This window comes from Sapajus apella, unplaced genomic scaffold (assembly GCF_009761245.1).
Source record: "Sapajus apella isolate SASKATOON/1434 unplaced genomic scaffold, GSC_monkey_1.0 scaffold47, whole genome shotgun sequence".
Lineage (NCBI taxonomy): Eukaryota > Metazoa > Chordata > Mammalia > Primates > Cebidae > Sapajus > Sapajus apella.
This window is the reverse complement of record NW_022436987.1, coordinates 6,746,981-6,763,745: the sequence shown is the minus strand read 5'-3', so window position 1 is coordinate 6,763,745 and position 16,765 is coordinate 6,746,981. Positions and strand designations below refer to the sequence as shown.

Genomic DNA, 16,765 nt, shown 5'->3' with positions numbered 1-16,765 from the left:
CAAAGATGTACACATCCTAATCCCTGGAACCTGTGAATATGTTAACTTACATGGCAAAAGGGAAACTAAGATTGCATATGGAATTAAGGTTGTGAATCAGCTGACTTTTAAAGAGGGAGCATAGCCTGGATTTCCCAGGTGGGCCTAATGCAATCTTAGAAGTCCTTGAGACTATGGCAGAGGGGGCTGAAGAGAAGATCAGAGTGCTGCAGTGTGGGATGGACTTGACCCCCTGTAGTGAGTTTTGAAGACAGAGGAAGAGGCCATGAGCCAAGGAATGCAGGCAGTCTCTGGAAACTGGAAAGGGCATGGAAACAGAAATTCTCCTCCCAAGCTTCCAGAAAGGAGCATGGCTTACAAACACCTCAATTTTAGCCCGGTGACACCTCTGTCCGACTTCTTGGTTTCAGAACTAGAAGACAGTACATTTGCGTTGTCAAACTACTACGTTTGTGGTTGTTTGCTAGAGCACCACAGGAAACTAATATACTTTACCACCTGTCTGATGGTTGGCTAAGCACTTTCACTAAATCTTTGCAACAACCTTAGAGGCAGATATTATTATCCCCATTCAATAGATGAGCAAACAGAGCTTCAGAGAGGCTTAAGAGCTTGATGAGGTCACATAGCCAGTCCAGGGCAGAGTTGCCTCCAGAGCTCCTTGTGCTGGAGGGCTCAGCGCCTAGTGGAGCCTGCCCTTGGCCTTGCAGTGGGGCAGCTCTCTGGACCACAGACCCCACCCTACCTTGGGCTTAGGCACCCTGAAGAAGCCTCTCTTCTTCCCCGCAACGCTGTTCAGGTGCCAGAGGAAGCTATCCTGGATTTGCTTTTGCCATGCTGAATAAAGTCCTTGCGCAGAGGATTTTAATAATGTTGGATCTGAGACTGTCGGGGTTCCTTCCTCCTGATTAGATCCAAGCTCTTTGCTGTCAGATTCCACTTCATTCTTTTGGCAGCTCTGAGGATTCCAGGGAGAGAAAGCCTAATTGTGGGGGCTATTGGCAAAAGACCTTTGGCTCATGTTTGAATGCAACTGTAGAGGCAGAGAAGAGGGGAAGCCCTCCACTCAACAGAATAGTGCATTTACTTTTGGGCACTTGACATATTAAAGGATGTTTTCAAAAATCTGAAAATTGTCCTTTGGGAGCCTAACTACAAGCAGAGGCATAACAGATTGCTTTGCTGGATATAAGAAGAGTACCACTTTGATATGCCGAAGTCCCCCTTCTCTCTCAAGTGAAACGCAAACACTGGCTCCATCTTACAGAAGAGAAACAGAGGCCCAGGGAATTGGGAATTTGCCCTGTGTTGGAGGTGGGGGTCGGCTGAGGCTTCCTGTCTCCCGGACCAGCTGGCTTTGCACAGGTCTCAATGCTTGGCTTGGGCTGGGACCAGGCACAAAGGCTGGGATTTGGATCTCAAGGCTGGATGTTTGGAAGAGGAGGGAGGACAGGCCCGCAGGTTGTGAAGGCGTCATAGCAGATGGCAAGCTGACGGCAGCTGAGGTTGGACGCTGCTGTTCCGGCTGTTTGCGACGTGACCCCTCTGCATGGCGGTGTGAGTCCTGTCCTCATTAGCAGGGCTCTGGTGAACTGGGCTTTGATGCTCTGCAAACACGGTCTGGGCTTCTCGGGCAAGGCCCAAGCATCAAGCTCTTCAGGGCTTATTCTTTAGTGGGAATAATGGTGACTTCTCACCATTGGAAGTCAGCAAGCAGGAGTTTACTAAAAGCCGACAAGAGAAATGTACATTTCTGAACATTCAATTAGCCCTCTTCTTTTTAACCCAAAATAAAGCATTCAACGAGGCCCTCCAGGAGTGGAAGAAAAGTTTTTACAAAATCATTGACTTGTACATTTAAAGTGGGTGAATGTATGGCATGTAAATTATACCTCAATAAAGCTGTTTTACAAAGTGGGAGTGGAAGAAAAGGAAAGCATTCTTTATGAATTCTTATCGGGGATATTCAGCAATGCTTGCTGCATTATTTGATGCTTAGCCTTCATCTCTCCCAAAGCCAACTCCACAGTGACTCTCTGTAGCAGCCTGACAGTTGGTTTCCATTCGCAAGGGAAGAAAGTGGAGGCTTGAAGGGGTTCTAGGTCCTTCCTAAAGAGGGTGAATAGCAGACCCAGAGGCGGGGAGGGAAGGGGTCCACAGTACACTCTGGGAGGAGGACCAGGAGACGGGACCATTTGGTTCTGTGCCCCAAATGCACTTCAGACTCGGGACCCATGGCAGGCAGGTACCTGGCCCCCCAGGCCGGTCTTGGAGCACATGGCAGGCAGATACCTGGCCCCCCCACCTGCCTGTCCTAGTTTCTCCGGGTCTGGATCTCATCACCAAACAACCAGAGCTTCGGCTGTGAACTTGGCCTGAGGGCGGAAACAGAAATAGCAGAGGCTACAGAACTGGCTGCAGGGCAAAAGCTAGGCCCCCCTCCCCACCCACTTTCAAAGCCTTCTCAGCGATCCCCTCTGCCTGAGAGAGGGACATACTGTAAACTGAGTAAGCCACAAGAAACAAGAAGGCTCCAGTGGTTTCCCGGGAACACATCTCTAAAGGTGCTCAAACCGAGGGACAAGAAGCAGAGCTGCCACTTCCAGAGAGCGCACAGCCCAGCTCGGGAAGCAGGCCAGGGTCACTCAGCCAGGTGAGCTGCATTCCAGGTGGCTCTGTCTGTCCCCTCGTCAGGGCTTAGCCATTCCTGCAGTCCAACCTCAAGGTGGGAACCCTAAACCACTTTGATCTCCAGCAGCAACCATGCCATAGGACTCCTCCGATTCCCTTGTCCTCCAATCCAAGGAGCAGATATGAGTGCTAGATTCTTGCCTAGGAAGAGGTCCAGGCTGCAGCCTCTGCTGCAGCTCCTCCAGAATGCCACCAGCACCTCAGAATGTCCACCTGCAGCGAAGGCAAGCTGGCAAAATGGCTCAGCTTCAGCAGAAGAGGATCTCCAGGGATCTGGTCCGGGAGGGTGAGGCTGTCAGACCTAGACAGGGCTGGGCAGAATTCCAGTGCTCCTTTCGCTCCAAGCCTGTTTCCTTTCCACTCCATTATGCAGTCTCAGCACCATCACAATCTGGGAGCACGAGTCAGTGGGGCCAGCCCTTCATTTGCGCTGTCCACTGAAGCAGCACGCCTCATGCAGGAATTCCTACTTTCAGCATCAGTGGCTCAGGAGCCTCAAAAGCCTTGGCAGGCCTCCAGATGTGCTCCTCTTGCCTGACCGATTAGCCCATGCACAATGCTCAGAGCTGTGGCTTTCGTTGCATTCATTGCTCAAAGCTTTGCAAGCTCTTTCCTGCCCCACTTCCCACCTGTCTCCATGAATTAGCGTGGACCTGTCAGGATGTATCTGTAAGCTCCATTGTCATCAATGGGCTGCATGTCAGGCACTGTGGGTGTATCGCTGAGACCACATTGTGGCATTTCCCAGGTGCTCTAGGTGATCATTGGTAGAACTTTATGAAAACAGGTCATGCACAATGAGGCCTGGGGATGACCATGGGGAAGTGAATGACCTGAGTGAGTAGGTATCCAGAAACCCGTCACTGTTATTCACAGTGGCCCACCCAGGAAAGACACAGCAAGTGGTAGTTAAAATATGCTTGGCAGATGCCGGGAAAGGGACACATACTAACCAATTGACAGGAATGCTCAACGCAGCCTAGAGCAGAGTCCTGGGGCTCCTGGATGCGCCTTTGAGTTGCTCATTGTGGAAAGACCTGGAGCATTTCAGGAAAAGGGCCAGGGCACCTGGAGTTGCAGGGAGGTCCTGGACATATTCTGGGCAGCAGCTGTTTGCCACTGTTAGGAAGGTATTTCAATAGCTCAGCAATTAGTATGAACCAGTACAGACCAAGTGAATGCCTCCTGGGGCCTAAAGTTTCTCCAGCGCTCCAGTCAGACAGTATGTCTTGGCCCATAATTTGCAGGTAAGGCTGTGGTCAGGGCTGTGAGCTCAGCAATATGCCCCTTAATGTCTCCCAGCTGCAGTTTTCCCTGATCTATCATGGGATTGATTAAACCTACATTCCAGGAGGGGTAAGGGCAGTGTGATGGAATTGGGGAACACTGAACTAGGGAATCAGCTCCAGGGCTAAAGCTTTTAGAGTAGACAGCCAAGATCAGCCTGCAGTTACACCCCAAATAATGCACTTTGCCGTTTTGTGGTTTAGTTTAGTTTTGTTTTGTTTGAGACAGGGTCTTGCTCTGTCAGGCTGGAGTGCAGTGGCAAAGCTCACTGCAGCTTTGACCTCCTGGGCTTAAGTAATCCTCCTGCCTCAACCTCCTGAGTACCTGGGACTACAGGCATGCACCACCATGCTCGGCTAACTTTTGTATTTTTAGCACTGATGGGGTTCCTGTACGTTACCCAGGCTGGTCTTAAGCTCCCAGACTGAAACAATATGCCCACTTTGGCCTCCTTAAGTGCTGAGTTTACAGGTATGAGTCATCGCACCCAGTGCCACTTAAGAGAGTACCTTTTTGTGATGCATTGGGTTGCTCGCTTGTAGGCTGAGAAACTATTTCCAAATAGTAACACTAATCCCAAGGCTTTCAGTCTCACAGTGTTCACTGTGGTTGTTCCTGCCCCATCCACAGGCGCCCCCCAGCCTGCTGAGGCCCTGGATGCTCTGGGCCTGGCTTCCTGGGTTCAGATCTGTACAGCCCTCTGTCTAGCAGCCTTGAGCCCCACAGAGTGCTCTTTCCTCCTTCTGCATCTTGATTCTTGTTGGCCTCTACTTTGGGGTGTACTTCCCTGGAATGAGCTTGAGGATCGCACTTATTCTTCAATTCAAGCATCCTTTCCTTTAGGAAGCCTTCCCTCTGCCCCCTTTTCCCTCACCTACAGGGACCCAATGGCCTCTTATACACCCTTGATCAGCGCATTCGTCACATTCTCTATATGTTTGTCTTTCCCGCTAAATTGGATGCTACATGAGGATAGGGAACACATCCGAGTAATCTTTATATTTCAATATCCAAGCAATAAGCTTGGCATAGAATAAACTTGCTTAAATATTTGTTGCTTAGCTGATAAAAGGGGTTAACACCTTTTGTGAGCAAAGCTGACAGTGAGCTCCAAGACCCAGCAAACGAGGGAAGCACAGTCATCAGGAAGCCTCTCTGAATAGGGCTGGCCACGCTGCAGCTCCTGCACTCTGGGGGTGAGCAGAAGTGACTGCTCCAGGGTACTTCAGGGAGAATTCCTCTGAGCAATGTCAACAATGAGGAGGGAGTCAGCCTCTTTAATGTCAGAAATGTCATGCTTTGCACAGACCCGTCAACTGTACCTTTCTCTTCAACGGTGGAGTGATTAGTGTCCTCTGGAGGGAATCCTCTCTTCAGGGTTGATGGTGAAGATTTCTGTAACAAGCACCTTGGAGACGAGACTCAGGAGGGAAGACAGGTATCAACACATCTGCTGAGCTTTGGGGACACCCATGGGCTGGGTTTCAGGGAAGGAAGAGAAATCCTGGCCTGACTATCTGGTTCTCTGTGGCTCTGTGGTTTGAGCTGGACACCTCCTGAAGGTATCTTAGGTCGATTTCTAGAGTCTCTGGATCTTCCCACCTCATTGCCCTTTGTGCCTGGGTTTCTGGGAGGAGGGACGTTTGGACCCTTCAGTGGAATCTCTTTGATTCTGAGCCTTTCTTGGTGAGATTTGAACAAGAGAGAGAGGGTCAAGAAGCAGACACAGCCTCCCTCTGTCCCTGCCTCCTTCCTTATCTTCCTTCTTCCCATATTTTGGGGTAATTACTGCATGCACAGTCCTGTTCTGGATACTTGGGAGAGAAGCCCGGTAATTCTCTGATATTAGAGATTTACAGAGGAGTCCTGGAGCGCCTGCTTACCAATGACCATGTTTTCTGGAACCACCTGAGAAGCTCCTAAGCGTGCCCTGTCAGTCTGTGTAACTGTGCACAACCATTTGCTTAAGTGAACTGGGGAGGAATTAACTGCGCACAGCTGGAATTTGCCCTGGCCATGCCTTCACTGGCTTTGTGCTCCTACCTGCTGGCACAGGACTGCGGTCCCCTTCCACTCCCTCTGAAAGATTCGTGGAATCTCTAGCAGGCAGGGGCTTTCTGACTCCCCGACCCACTGCTATTGCACTATTTGTTCATTTTACTGATATTTTGGCTGAGCATCTACTAGGTGCCAGATGCTGTTCTGAGTCTGAGGGATTCAGCAAAGAACAAAGCAAATCCCTGACCTCACAGAGCCACTTTCCAGTCAGGGAAACAACAAACACAATGAATGGAGACTGTATTACTCTGTTCTCATGCTGCTAAGAAAGACATACCGGAGACTGGCTACTTTATAAAGAAAAGGAGGCTTAATGGACTCACAGTTCCACATGGCTGGGGAGGCCTCACAATCACAGTGGAAGGCAAAGGAGGAGCAAAAGCACATCTTACATGGCGGCAGGCAAGAGAGCGTGTGTGGGGGAGCTCCCCTTTATAAAACCATCAAATCTCTTGAGGATTATTCACTATCATGAAAATAGCACAGGAAAGACCCACCACCATGATTCAGTTACCCCCACCGGCTCCCTCCCACAACACATGGGAATTATGGGAGCTACAATTCAAGATGAAATTTGGGTGGGGACACAGCCAAACCATATCAGAGACTATATATGTAAATACTGAGGAAAGAGCTGGCTGTTTGGAATAGGCCTTGCTAAGAAAGTGGCTTTTGAGTAAAGACATAGAAGTGAGGGAACTGGCCAGGAGGATGTGCAGGGGAATGCAAGTGCTGAGGCGCCCAGGTGAGATGTGCCTAGTGAGTCTGACGACTGGAAAGTGTGGCTGGAGAGGAGAAAGCCAGGTGCAGAGGCGGGAGGTGAGTGCTGGGCCTTGCAGGCATTTAACAAGAAGGAGGTGGAAGGCCATTGGAGGGTTCTAAGCAGAGAAGGACATGGCATGGTAATGTTTCCCCTGCCCCAGAGTCTCCTCATGCCCCACTGGGGGCTCCCCAACCTGCCCTAATCACATCATCCCTTCCCTTCCACCTTCCCTGACTCAAGCACCGCTTGGGCCCCAAGTCTGGCAAAGCAGCCCTTTCACTTTCCCTCACATCCTATTTCTCCCTGGGACCCAGACAAGCACTCAGGGCTGGGTGAGGGCAGGCAGGGAGTAACAGCCTCTGTGGGTTGTGCTCAGAATCTTCCAAATACTCTCCTCCACGTGCTCTGGCTTTGCAACTCACAGAGTTTATTGTGCCCTGCTCACTCTCTGCCTTGAATGGGCCCTCCTGGAGAGTCCTCAGCCCCTGGAGATGTGCTTCTCTTAAGTCACTTCATCAGTTGGTCAGATATGCCCAGGTAGGTCTGAATCCCTGCAGGTTCCTCAGCTGGAGTCCACTCCTGGGAGGTGCCTCATCCCTAGATGCCAGACATCAGAGGGTCTGGGTATCACCAGATGTGCCAGACGCCCCAGGACTCCTGTAGCGGACCCAGCCCAGGCACTTCTCTGAGGCCTCTTTGCCTGTCCCTGTTATGTTGAGGGTGGCCCCCGTTGCTGGATGACCATGTAGGCCTGCTTTCCCACTGGTGTCAGGGGTGGAGTCTAGGCTGGTTAAGCATAGACCACTCATCTGTGGACATAGAGAGCATTCATGTGGGGCTGGACAGCATCAGCACCTTTCAGAGCTGGGGACCTTGGCAAGGTCACCTTCCCATCTGAACTCAAGCAGCTTGATAGGGCTGTGGGCTCTCTGTGCAGTTTCAGCAGTGTTTATGGAGAGCATACTATATGCCAGGCACTGCACTGAGCCTCATACCTGTCCATCTCATTTATCCTCACAAGTGTTCTATGAAGAAGGCACCATTGTTATCAACACCATTTTCCAGAAGAGGAAACTGAAGCTCAGGATGAGGTGGACCAAACTGGGAAATGGTAGGGCTGAAGTATAAACCCTTGGATTCTGACTCCACAGCCAGTGTTCTTAACCAATTCTTTGGAGGCAAAGAAAAATTAAATAGAGTTCAGAGACAAGAGTCAGCTCTAAGGTACAGGGCAGACAGGGCTGGGGAAAGGGTCGGGGTGGCACAATTTTTTTTTTAAAGAATCAGATAATAAGTGTTTTCAGCTTCTTGAGTCATATCATCATTGTCATACATACTCAACTCTGCTCTTCAGCTCCAAAGCAGCCACAGAGAATATGTTAACAAATGGACGTGACTGGGTTCTAATAAAATTTTATTTCCAAAAGTAAGTGGTGGCCCTTGGACCATGGTTTGCCACACCTGGTATAGAGGAAAGAATGTGGAGTCTGGAGGAAGCCAGGCCTTTATTTGATTATTCGATGTCACTGACACATTGGGTGGGCTTGGATTAGACATTTAAACTTTTCACTTTTGTTTTCATTGTGTCTAACCACTATGGGTTACTTATTAACTGGTGTATTTTGAAATGATCAATTGAGTCCCTTGTAAGAACCAGTTACTGTGCGGGAGCTGGCAGTTCAGTGGGGACCAGGTCAGATGTGGTCCTGCTCTGTGGAGCTGCACCAGTGAGGATGAAGAGAGGTAACCTTCAATAAGGAAATAACCTGTCACAGTGCTTGACTCTTGGCAGAAATCCAACAAATATTACATCTTTCCTGCTGTAGGGCCCCCAACACATCTTTCAGGACTCACTGGTTTTGAATCTGTCATCATTTGTGCCCATACTGAGTGAAAAGGTAGGAGCATGTGGTGTTACCAGGACTTTAATATGTTTATAATATATTATTATGCAATGCAGGCCTAATTTTGGATCATAATTTTCCATTAACTGATCTCATTTTACTTGGTAATATCCATTTAGGTATTTGAGAGCAGTAAAACTACATTTCTTTCAAATATTATATGATTCAGTTGTTTCACTGATTTAGATTTTTACTACCCCTCATTCCAAACGAATGAGTCATACCTCTTTTTAGAGATAACAAGGACCTTCAAGATCATGCATGCTTGGGCTCCCCTTCAAGCATGCCTAGTAGGGGAGAAGAATGAACAAGTTCTGGGATGGAGCTTTGGGCAGGCCACTGCAATCCTGACAATGCTGTGTCTTAGGAGTGTTCACATAGTTTGCATTTTATGCTTCAATATATCCTAATCTGTTTAATTTTCCGAGTTGGCTTCCATGTCTTTAAGGAAAATCAGTCACCAAGATGGTATGCGATGTTTGTCTTTGTACTTCACATGCTTTAGCAGCCCGTTGCCATGTAGAGGCTGTATAGCACGTGGGAGGACCACTACTACCGTGGTCCTCCAGCTACTGTGCTTCCTTCCATGTGAACCTGGGCAAGTTTCTTATTCTCTTTATGCCTCACTTTCTTTGTACATAAAATGGAGATGACAACAGTTCCTACCTTATAGGATAAGATCGTTGATATGAGAAAAATGCTTAAGACAGAGCCTGTCTCATGGAAGGAGTGAGCACTCCTCAAGTGTTAGCTCTTATGGTTATCCCAGCAGTTACAGGGGTGTTGCATTTGGAGGATGTGACCCGGAGATGTACCTTATGCATGTGCACCCAGTGCGTTCAGGACCTGGAGTCGGTTTACAGATCTTTCTGCATCTCTCGCACTGAGATCTCTGGCATCAACATGCTCTCCCTGCTTTCAGAATCATGGGCTTGCGAAGTCCCCTTCTACTCTTGATAGCCTCTGTCTGCTTCTGGTGATGGAGCACCCCTTCCATGATGAGAGGGGCCTATGTTTTGGAAGCCTCCCCATTTTGTTCCCAGGCAGTCTCCTCTCTCCTAGATGGGCTTTTAGGAGAGCACCAAGAGAGGAAGTGGCAGTCTATAGCCCCAAGCTCTCCAGCCTTGAAGACCTTGGAACCCTAGACCCTAGCCCATCTCCAGCTTGTACCTAAGTGTCCCAGGCACCCATCAGCTCCATACAGGCCAACGAGGGGATGTGGGCAGGTGTCCTGAGCTTGCCTCTCCTGCCCCTGACCTGCTTCTGTTTTTTCTGGTCTCTATCTCATTCCAGGTTCCTGGCTCCACCTCTTACTTCCCTCATGTATTTGTGAGCATAGAAGACGCTGTCCAGTGGGCTTGCCATCTCTGTCTGGTTTCTCTGATTTCTAACCTTGAATGATTCACCTGATGACTGTTCCAATGAACTAATTCCAAAGTCCTGGACTATGAGCCCATGTCCTGGCAAGATCTATCTTTTAGCTCCCATAAAAGAGAGATTTCAGTAACCTTCCCTTGCTGTAATAACCAGAATTGCCATTGGCTGTGCACTTGTTCTGAGACATAAACTGATCTAAGTGCTTTATACACTTTATTTAATGCAATCCTCACAATCTCTGGAGGGTGGTTGGGTATTATTATCCCCACATTCTAGGTGGGGGAATTTTGGCCTTGGGAGGTTGACTGTACTATGGTCATGTAGCCAGTACGTGGTGGAGCAGTGGCTAAAATCCATGACTGTGTGACTTCAAAGCCTCTGCTCCTAGAGTTAGCGATGCCCCTCCATTTTTCTGGGAAGTTCCTGGGAAACCATGTGCTGGCCTTGACCTGCCTCCACCAAGTCCACCAGGGCTCCCATGAGCAGGGCCTGGAGTGCAGGGTAGGCTGGGTGTGGCTTGGCTGTCACCTGTGTCATTGATTCTCTCTTCTGGAGGATAGTGTCTGGAAGCAGCCAGAGACAGTCTGGCCAGAGTGCTGATAGCCAGGTGAATGTCTTGTGGTGAACCAGGCAACTCCCCACAGGACCAGATGGTGGAGACGGAGAAGGGCTGGCAAGAACTGGGTGGGGGAGTAGACCTCCAACTTGGGTGCCTCAATGTGAAACGGGCTCAGGAGTTGTAGGAAATGGGGGTACAGGCTAGAGACAGAGAAGCAGATGCCCAGCTTGGGGGCTGCGGCCAGCATCTCTGGCAGGGAGGCACACTGGAAACAAAGGGGGTTCTGACTCGAAGCCATGGGGCATCAGGGTCACAACCATCAGCTTCTCGGCAGACCCTGTCAGGTATATTTCTCTATCTTCTGTGCCTGGCGGTTGTGGATGAATGGATGGATTCATGGATGAATGGGTCTTTTGAAAGCCTGAAAACCCACGTCAAACCCAATCCCTGAAAGAAGGGGCTAACGTTGTTTTACCAAAGGCTGTTGTGAGGAAGGGAAAGGGGTTGTCATGGCGCATGCAGGGGTGCACTCTGACCCACTGTCTCCTGTTCCTTCTTTCTCCAGAGGCTCCTGCCAAGCCTGAGGAGGCAGAGACCGAGCCCTTCACGGACTCCTCTCTGTTTGCACACTGGGGCCAGGAGCTCAGCCCTGAAGGCCGGCGCGTGGCCCTGAAGCAGTTCCAGTACTACGGCTACAACGCCTACCTCAGCGACCGCCTGCCCCTGGACCGGCCCCTGCCTGACCTCAGACCCAGTGGGTGAGCAGAGTCAGTGACCGGGCCCTTGTTGACCTGCCATGGGGAGATGGGGTCCCCAGAGTGCTGAGAACAGAGCCAGGACTGGGCTTCTGGACTCTTGGGTCCCTTTCCTGAGTCAGCAAGGGCCTGTCCCCTTGGCTTGCATTAGGCAAGTCATTCTCTGCTTCCTTCAGCCTCAGTTTCTCCATTGGCTGAGTAGGGCCAAGGCTTTCTTCCAGCAGAGACTTTGAGGATTAACAATTTAATTTACTCCTTAAGGGTACTACAGGCATCTCAGATTCCCGTTAATATATCATTTTAACCCAATTAGTTGCATTTTTATGAATCATCTTTTTTTTTTTTTGTAAATTAGTTTTTAAAGTACATCCATCTTATGGGGCTAACAAGTCATTATATCTGACAGAGAAGTCTGTCTCGACTTCTTTCTTTGTTACAGAAGGATGTTCCTTTAAGGTTCAGTGAGAATTTTTATTACTCCCAATTATTAAAAATGTGGGCACGTACCACAGCTGAGAAAATCTCATTAATTTTTGTGAGCTCCCCCTACACTGTTTCCCCATTTTCTCCTTATTTTTACATTTTTTTAAAAGCTGCACACCACAGTGAGCTTCTATCTGGAGCCTTTGAGAAAGATCTTGCTGCTCGGTTTGGAGGCTGTGTTCTTTTAGGGAGAAGATTCAGTTCAGCTCCGCAGATATTTATTGAATACCTTGTATACTGTATAATTGGGTACAGTTGTTTGTGGTCCAGAAAGAACCTGGCTGGGTTATGGGGATGAAAGAGCAGCCGAAGATGTCCAAAGGGAGAGAAGAATATGCTTTCACTTGCCAGCATAGACTAAGTACAAGGATGATACCGTTTGGCTGTGTCTCCTCCCAAATCTCATCTTGAATTGTAGTTCCCATGATCCCCATGTGTTGTGGGAGGGGCCGGGTAGGAGGTAACTGAATCATGGGGGCGGTTTCCCCCATGCTGTTCTCGTGAGAGCGAGTAAGTTCTCATGAGAACTGATGGTTTTATAAGCGTCTGTCATTTTTCCTGCTGGCTCTTTTTCTCTCCTGCCACCCTGTGAAGAGGTGTCTTCCACCATGATCGTAAGTTTCCTGAGGCCTCCCCAGCCAGGCAGAACTATGAGGCAGTTAAACCTCTTTGCTTTATAAATTACCCAGTCTCAGATATTTTTTCATAGCAACATGAGAATGGACTAATACAAGGGACAAAGCAGTGAACAAAACATACAGAAACCCCTGCTTCCCAGAGCTGGCATTCTAGCCGGGTGGAGACAGAGACTAAATAAAGATGTCAGATATGTAGTATGTTAGATGGTGGTGAGTGCTGTGGAGACATATAAAGTGTGAGAGAGACACACACCTGGGATGGGAGCGGGGAGTTGCAATTTTTCCAGGATGGTCAGAGAAAACCTCACTAAGAGGTGACATCTGAGCAAAGACCTAGCGGAGAAGCGGAAGCAAGCCATGGGGGTACTGTTGGGGGATGGGGGCAATTTCTTTCAGACAGAGGAAGTGGCAAGTGCAAAGGCCCTGAGGCAGAAGCACACGTGCCATGTCTGAAGGGGAAGGAGGCCCCTGTGGCTGGAACAGGGCGTGCAAGTGGGCAGTAGTTGGAGATGAGGCCAGAGGAGCAACAGGAAGCAGATCATTAGGGCAGTGGTTCTCAACCTTGGCTGTACATTCTACACATCAGGGGAGCCTTAAAAAACAATTCCGATGCCAAGGCCACACTCCAGACCAACCAGATAAGCGTTTCTGGGGTGGTACTAAGCTTCAGTATTGTTTGGAGCTCCTGGGTGATTCCAACGTGCAGTCAAGGTGAATCCCAGGAGAAAGTCTTCATAGGCTTTTGCAAGGAGTATGGCATTTACTCTGAGACAGAGATCCATGGGAAGGGCTTGAGCAGATTAGCAGTATGCTCTGATTGTCACTTGCAAAGGTGGCCCTGACTGCTGTGCTGAGAACAGACTGAGGGGGCAAGGCTGGGAGCATGGAGAACAGTTAGGAGGCGTCCAGGTGAGAGGCGGTAGTGGCTTGGACCAGGATGGCAGCAGCAGAGGTGCTGAGACAGGGTTGGATTCTGGAAAAATCCTGAAGGTGACCTCAGCTAAGTGCCACAGGGCCTCAGTCCACAGAGGAGCTGCAGAGAGCACTCCTGGGGCTGGAGAGGAGCTGGTCTGATGGGGGCAGCACATAGGGGCTCTGGAGAAGGGGCCATCAGGAATAGAGCAGTCTGGTTCCTGCAGGGGACATGGCTATGACCTTGACCAGAAGAAGAGCCATGGACTTTTCAGTCAATCTGTCACAAAACACAGGCCCAGCTCAATACATATTTGTTCAAAATTAAAGGAAAAATGAAAAGGAAGCCATGGAAAGCATGGCTTTTACAGATTGTAACCTGGTTATAACAATAACTGGTATTCACACAGGCCTGGATGTGCCAATAATCCCTTCCCATTTGGACCGTACACTGCAGGGAAGGTACGCCAGGCAATGGCGGATTCTCCCCGTTTCAGCTGAGGAAGCTGAAGAGCGTGAAGAGTGTTGCCTGAGGTCACACAGATAAGTAGCCAAACTGAGCCTCGAACCCGTGTCTCAGATGCCAAATCATGGCTCTGCCATTGGCCCACCACTGTTTATTTTGACTGTGCACGATGCTGCACAGAGAGATCCCATATGGGAGCCCTTCACCTTTGATTGAGAGAAGTGACCCACTCACTCTCAACTGTGAGAGGGATTTGCCTGAGAAAGGGAGGAACTCTGAAGGACTTTAAGTGGGCAGAATTCTGCAGTTTTCTCCTGAGCTGCTGGAGAGAAGCAATCGTCCTAATAGAAAGACCTTCCCTCTGCCCAGAGCCTGACAGTCTGTGGCGCTTCCACACCTCCCCCGTGGCACCAGGCAACGTCTATCAGCCCCTTTCTCTAGGTAGAGCCTTCTCGCCCCTCAGGGAGGCCTCTGAAAGCGGCTTTAACAGCGGAGGGCTCTCTTTGCACATGTACTTGGAAGGCTCTGTCCAGCTCTACTTCAGCTCACGTGCCAGACGCGCACCCAAGATTGGAGGGCTGTTGGTGGACCACACACAAGTATGGGCTTAGGTGAAACAGTGCCTCCCTTTGTTAGTTTCCTTAAAAACATCCCTGCCTTATAGCAAGGCCAATGCTTGGCTCATCCTGCTTAATTCATTTTGGAAACAGCTTTTCAGTAATTTTACTCTCATCCTATTTCAAACGACACTGGCAAACATTGATCTGGGAAGGCCATGTTTTCAGGCATGTTTCACTTAATTTATAAGAACTCCTTGAGTCTTCACAGTAACCTTCTGAGGTAGGTCCTATGACTAGCTTCCATCTTACAGAACAGGAAACTGAGGCACAGGGAGATTATATCTCCTTCCCAAGGTCACTAGTGGCAGGGCTGAGGCAGGCAGACTGGCAACAGAATTTGTGCCTGTAACCACTGTCCCACACTGCCTTGAGGTGTCCATTTATGTCACTTTAATGGGAGTGGCGGGCCTGCTTTAACAATATAGCACTGGGCATTTGCTGATCAGTTTGGAGGGAGGAAGGTCTGCCTCTATATACTGGAAAAAGCTGTTTTAGCGAACATGAAAGCCTGTGCCGTGGCTCAGAATGATGCCCGGGCTCTGGCTAATGTTGGAATTTGGACTGAGGTGTGAGGGTCAGCACATGGAGAGGAAGCCCACAGTCACGGCAGCCTCCGGAAGATTCACACTGTGCGGCTCTTGCCATAGCCTGAGCTCCTGCGCCTCTTGTGAGTTCCAGTTTGCTCTTTGGGACCTCTGTCCCTGCTGCCTGTATTCTGCATTTGGCTCTTGGTATTCTTGCCTCTGCTCTTCCAAATTCTAACCCTGATGTTATTCTTGGCTTCATTCCTAGATCCAAAAGTGAGTGTGCAGAATCCTGGCCCACCCTCCTTTCTGTCACCTCCAGCTGGTCGCTTGCTTTGTCTCCTTCTTTTTCTTGGTGCTGAAAGATGTAATCTCACCCAGCTTGTCATGTGGCTGAGATAGGACCGCACTGTGCTCGGTGCCTTGTACACAACACAGGACACAACTAGAAGGGAGCACATCTGTCCAGCTGGGCGCTAGGCCTCATCTGTTTTTTCATCTGGCCAACATTTACTGAGCACTCATCGTGTGCTGGGCAGCCAGCAAAGCTTCGGGCAGGTGTCTTTCGGAGTCTACATTGAGATGGGAACCCAGACAGAGGTGGTGGGAGGGCAAGGTAGTCACAAAGTCTGCTGACCATCTTCCAGGCTCGATGGCCAGGAGGACTTGTCCTCGCAGGCTTTTAGTAAGGGAGGGGCTTGGACCTGATGGTCACAGAAGCCCTGTCCCTCTGGTGCCTCTTGGCAGGGAGGCAGGCCTGGAGGGTGGCATCTCCAAGGCACCTCCCTGTGCCGACTCCCTGGGGAGAGTTGTTTTAACAGTCCACACTCTAGAGAGACATCTGGCATCTGTGAACTTTGGGGGTCCTGGCTTCGTGGGTAGGCAGAATAATGGCCTCCCAAAGATGCCCACATCCTACGAATATGTAATAGGCATAGGAAGCGCACCAGTTTTTCCAACCTCATCTGCACAGAGAGGAGACAGACTTCCTCAAGGATCCAGGCCCCTTGGCTCCTGGGGAGATCAAAACGCCTTTCATCCCCCTTGCAGTGTTGTAGCAGCAGCAGAGCAGGCCCCTCGGCCATGCAGGAGGGAAGACCCGGGGAGGCAGACGCTGCAGACTCCTCTGGTGAAGCCTCCTGGACCTCACCCATGGGGGACCTTGGCCAGGGCTGGGCAGGGGTTCGCTTCCTTCCTTCCTGGGTTGGGAAAGCGCCCAGTCTCAGGGTTGAAAAGCAGAAAGCTTCATCCCAGCTCCATCCCTCACGGCCCCAGCCGCAGGCTCCAGACACCCCGTCACTCTGTCTGTGTGTTTCCTCCTGCATCTCGGTGTCCACCCTCTTCCTCCTTATTGGTAGGCTCCAAAATAATCTAGGAGGGGCAAGAAGAGCAAAAGGAAATATCAAGTCTTGATTGGGGTGTGGACTATAGAAGTATACATGTGTCAGAACTTATGGAACTGCACCTTGAAGCTCGGTGCATTTTACTGCGTGTCAGTGAAACATCATTTCTTTTTGAAAGATGAAGATGTGAGGAAGAGACTGAGGAAGTCCTTTACCCAAGGGGTGGAGAGGCAGGAGGAGGGTACATCTTCTGGGGGGTCACTGAGAAGACGGGTGTGAGTTGTGGAGAAGGAGGGTGGCGCAGGGTTGAAGTGAGTGCCCCAGCTTGAGGGGCTTCGGGAAGATGGGCCTCCCACCCGTGGCAGCCGGGACAGGCAGGTGGCAC

General features: G+C 50.0%; 1 protein-coding gene across 2 annotated transcripts in view; it reads left to right on the top strand.

The window, feature by feature from the left end:
* GALNT18 (polypeptide N-acetylgalactosaminyltransferase 18) overlaps window positions 1–16,765 on the top strand; it is a 364,052-nt gene that overhangs the window by 163,179 nt on the left and 184,108 nt on the right. For both annotated transcript variants that reach the window (XM_032240753.1, XM_032240752.1), the window contains exon 2: window positions 11,205–11,397. In XM_032240753.1, the coding sequence (XP_032096644.1) occupies window positions 11,205–11,397 (193 nt within the window). The remainder of the gene's footprint in view (window positions 1–11,204; window positions 11,398–16,765) is intronic.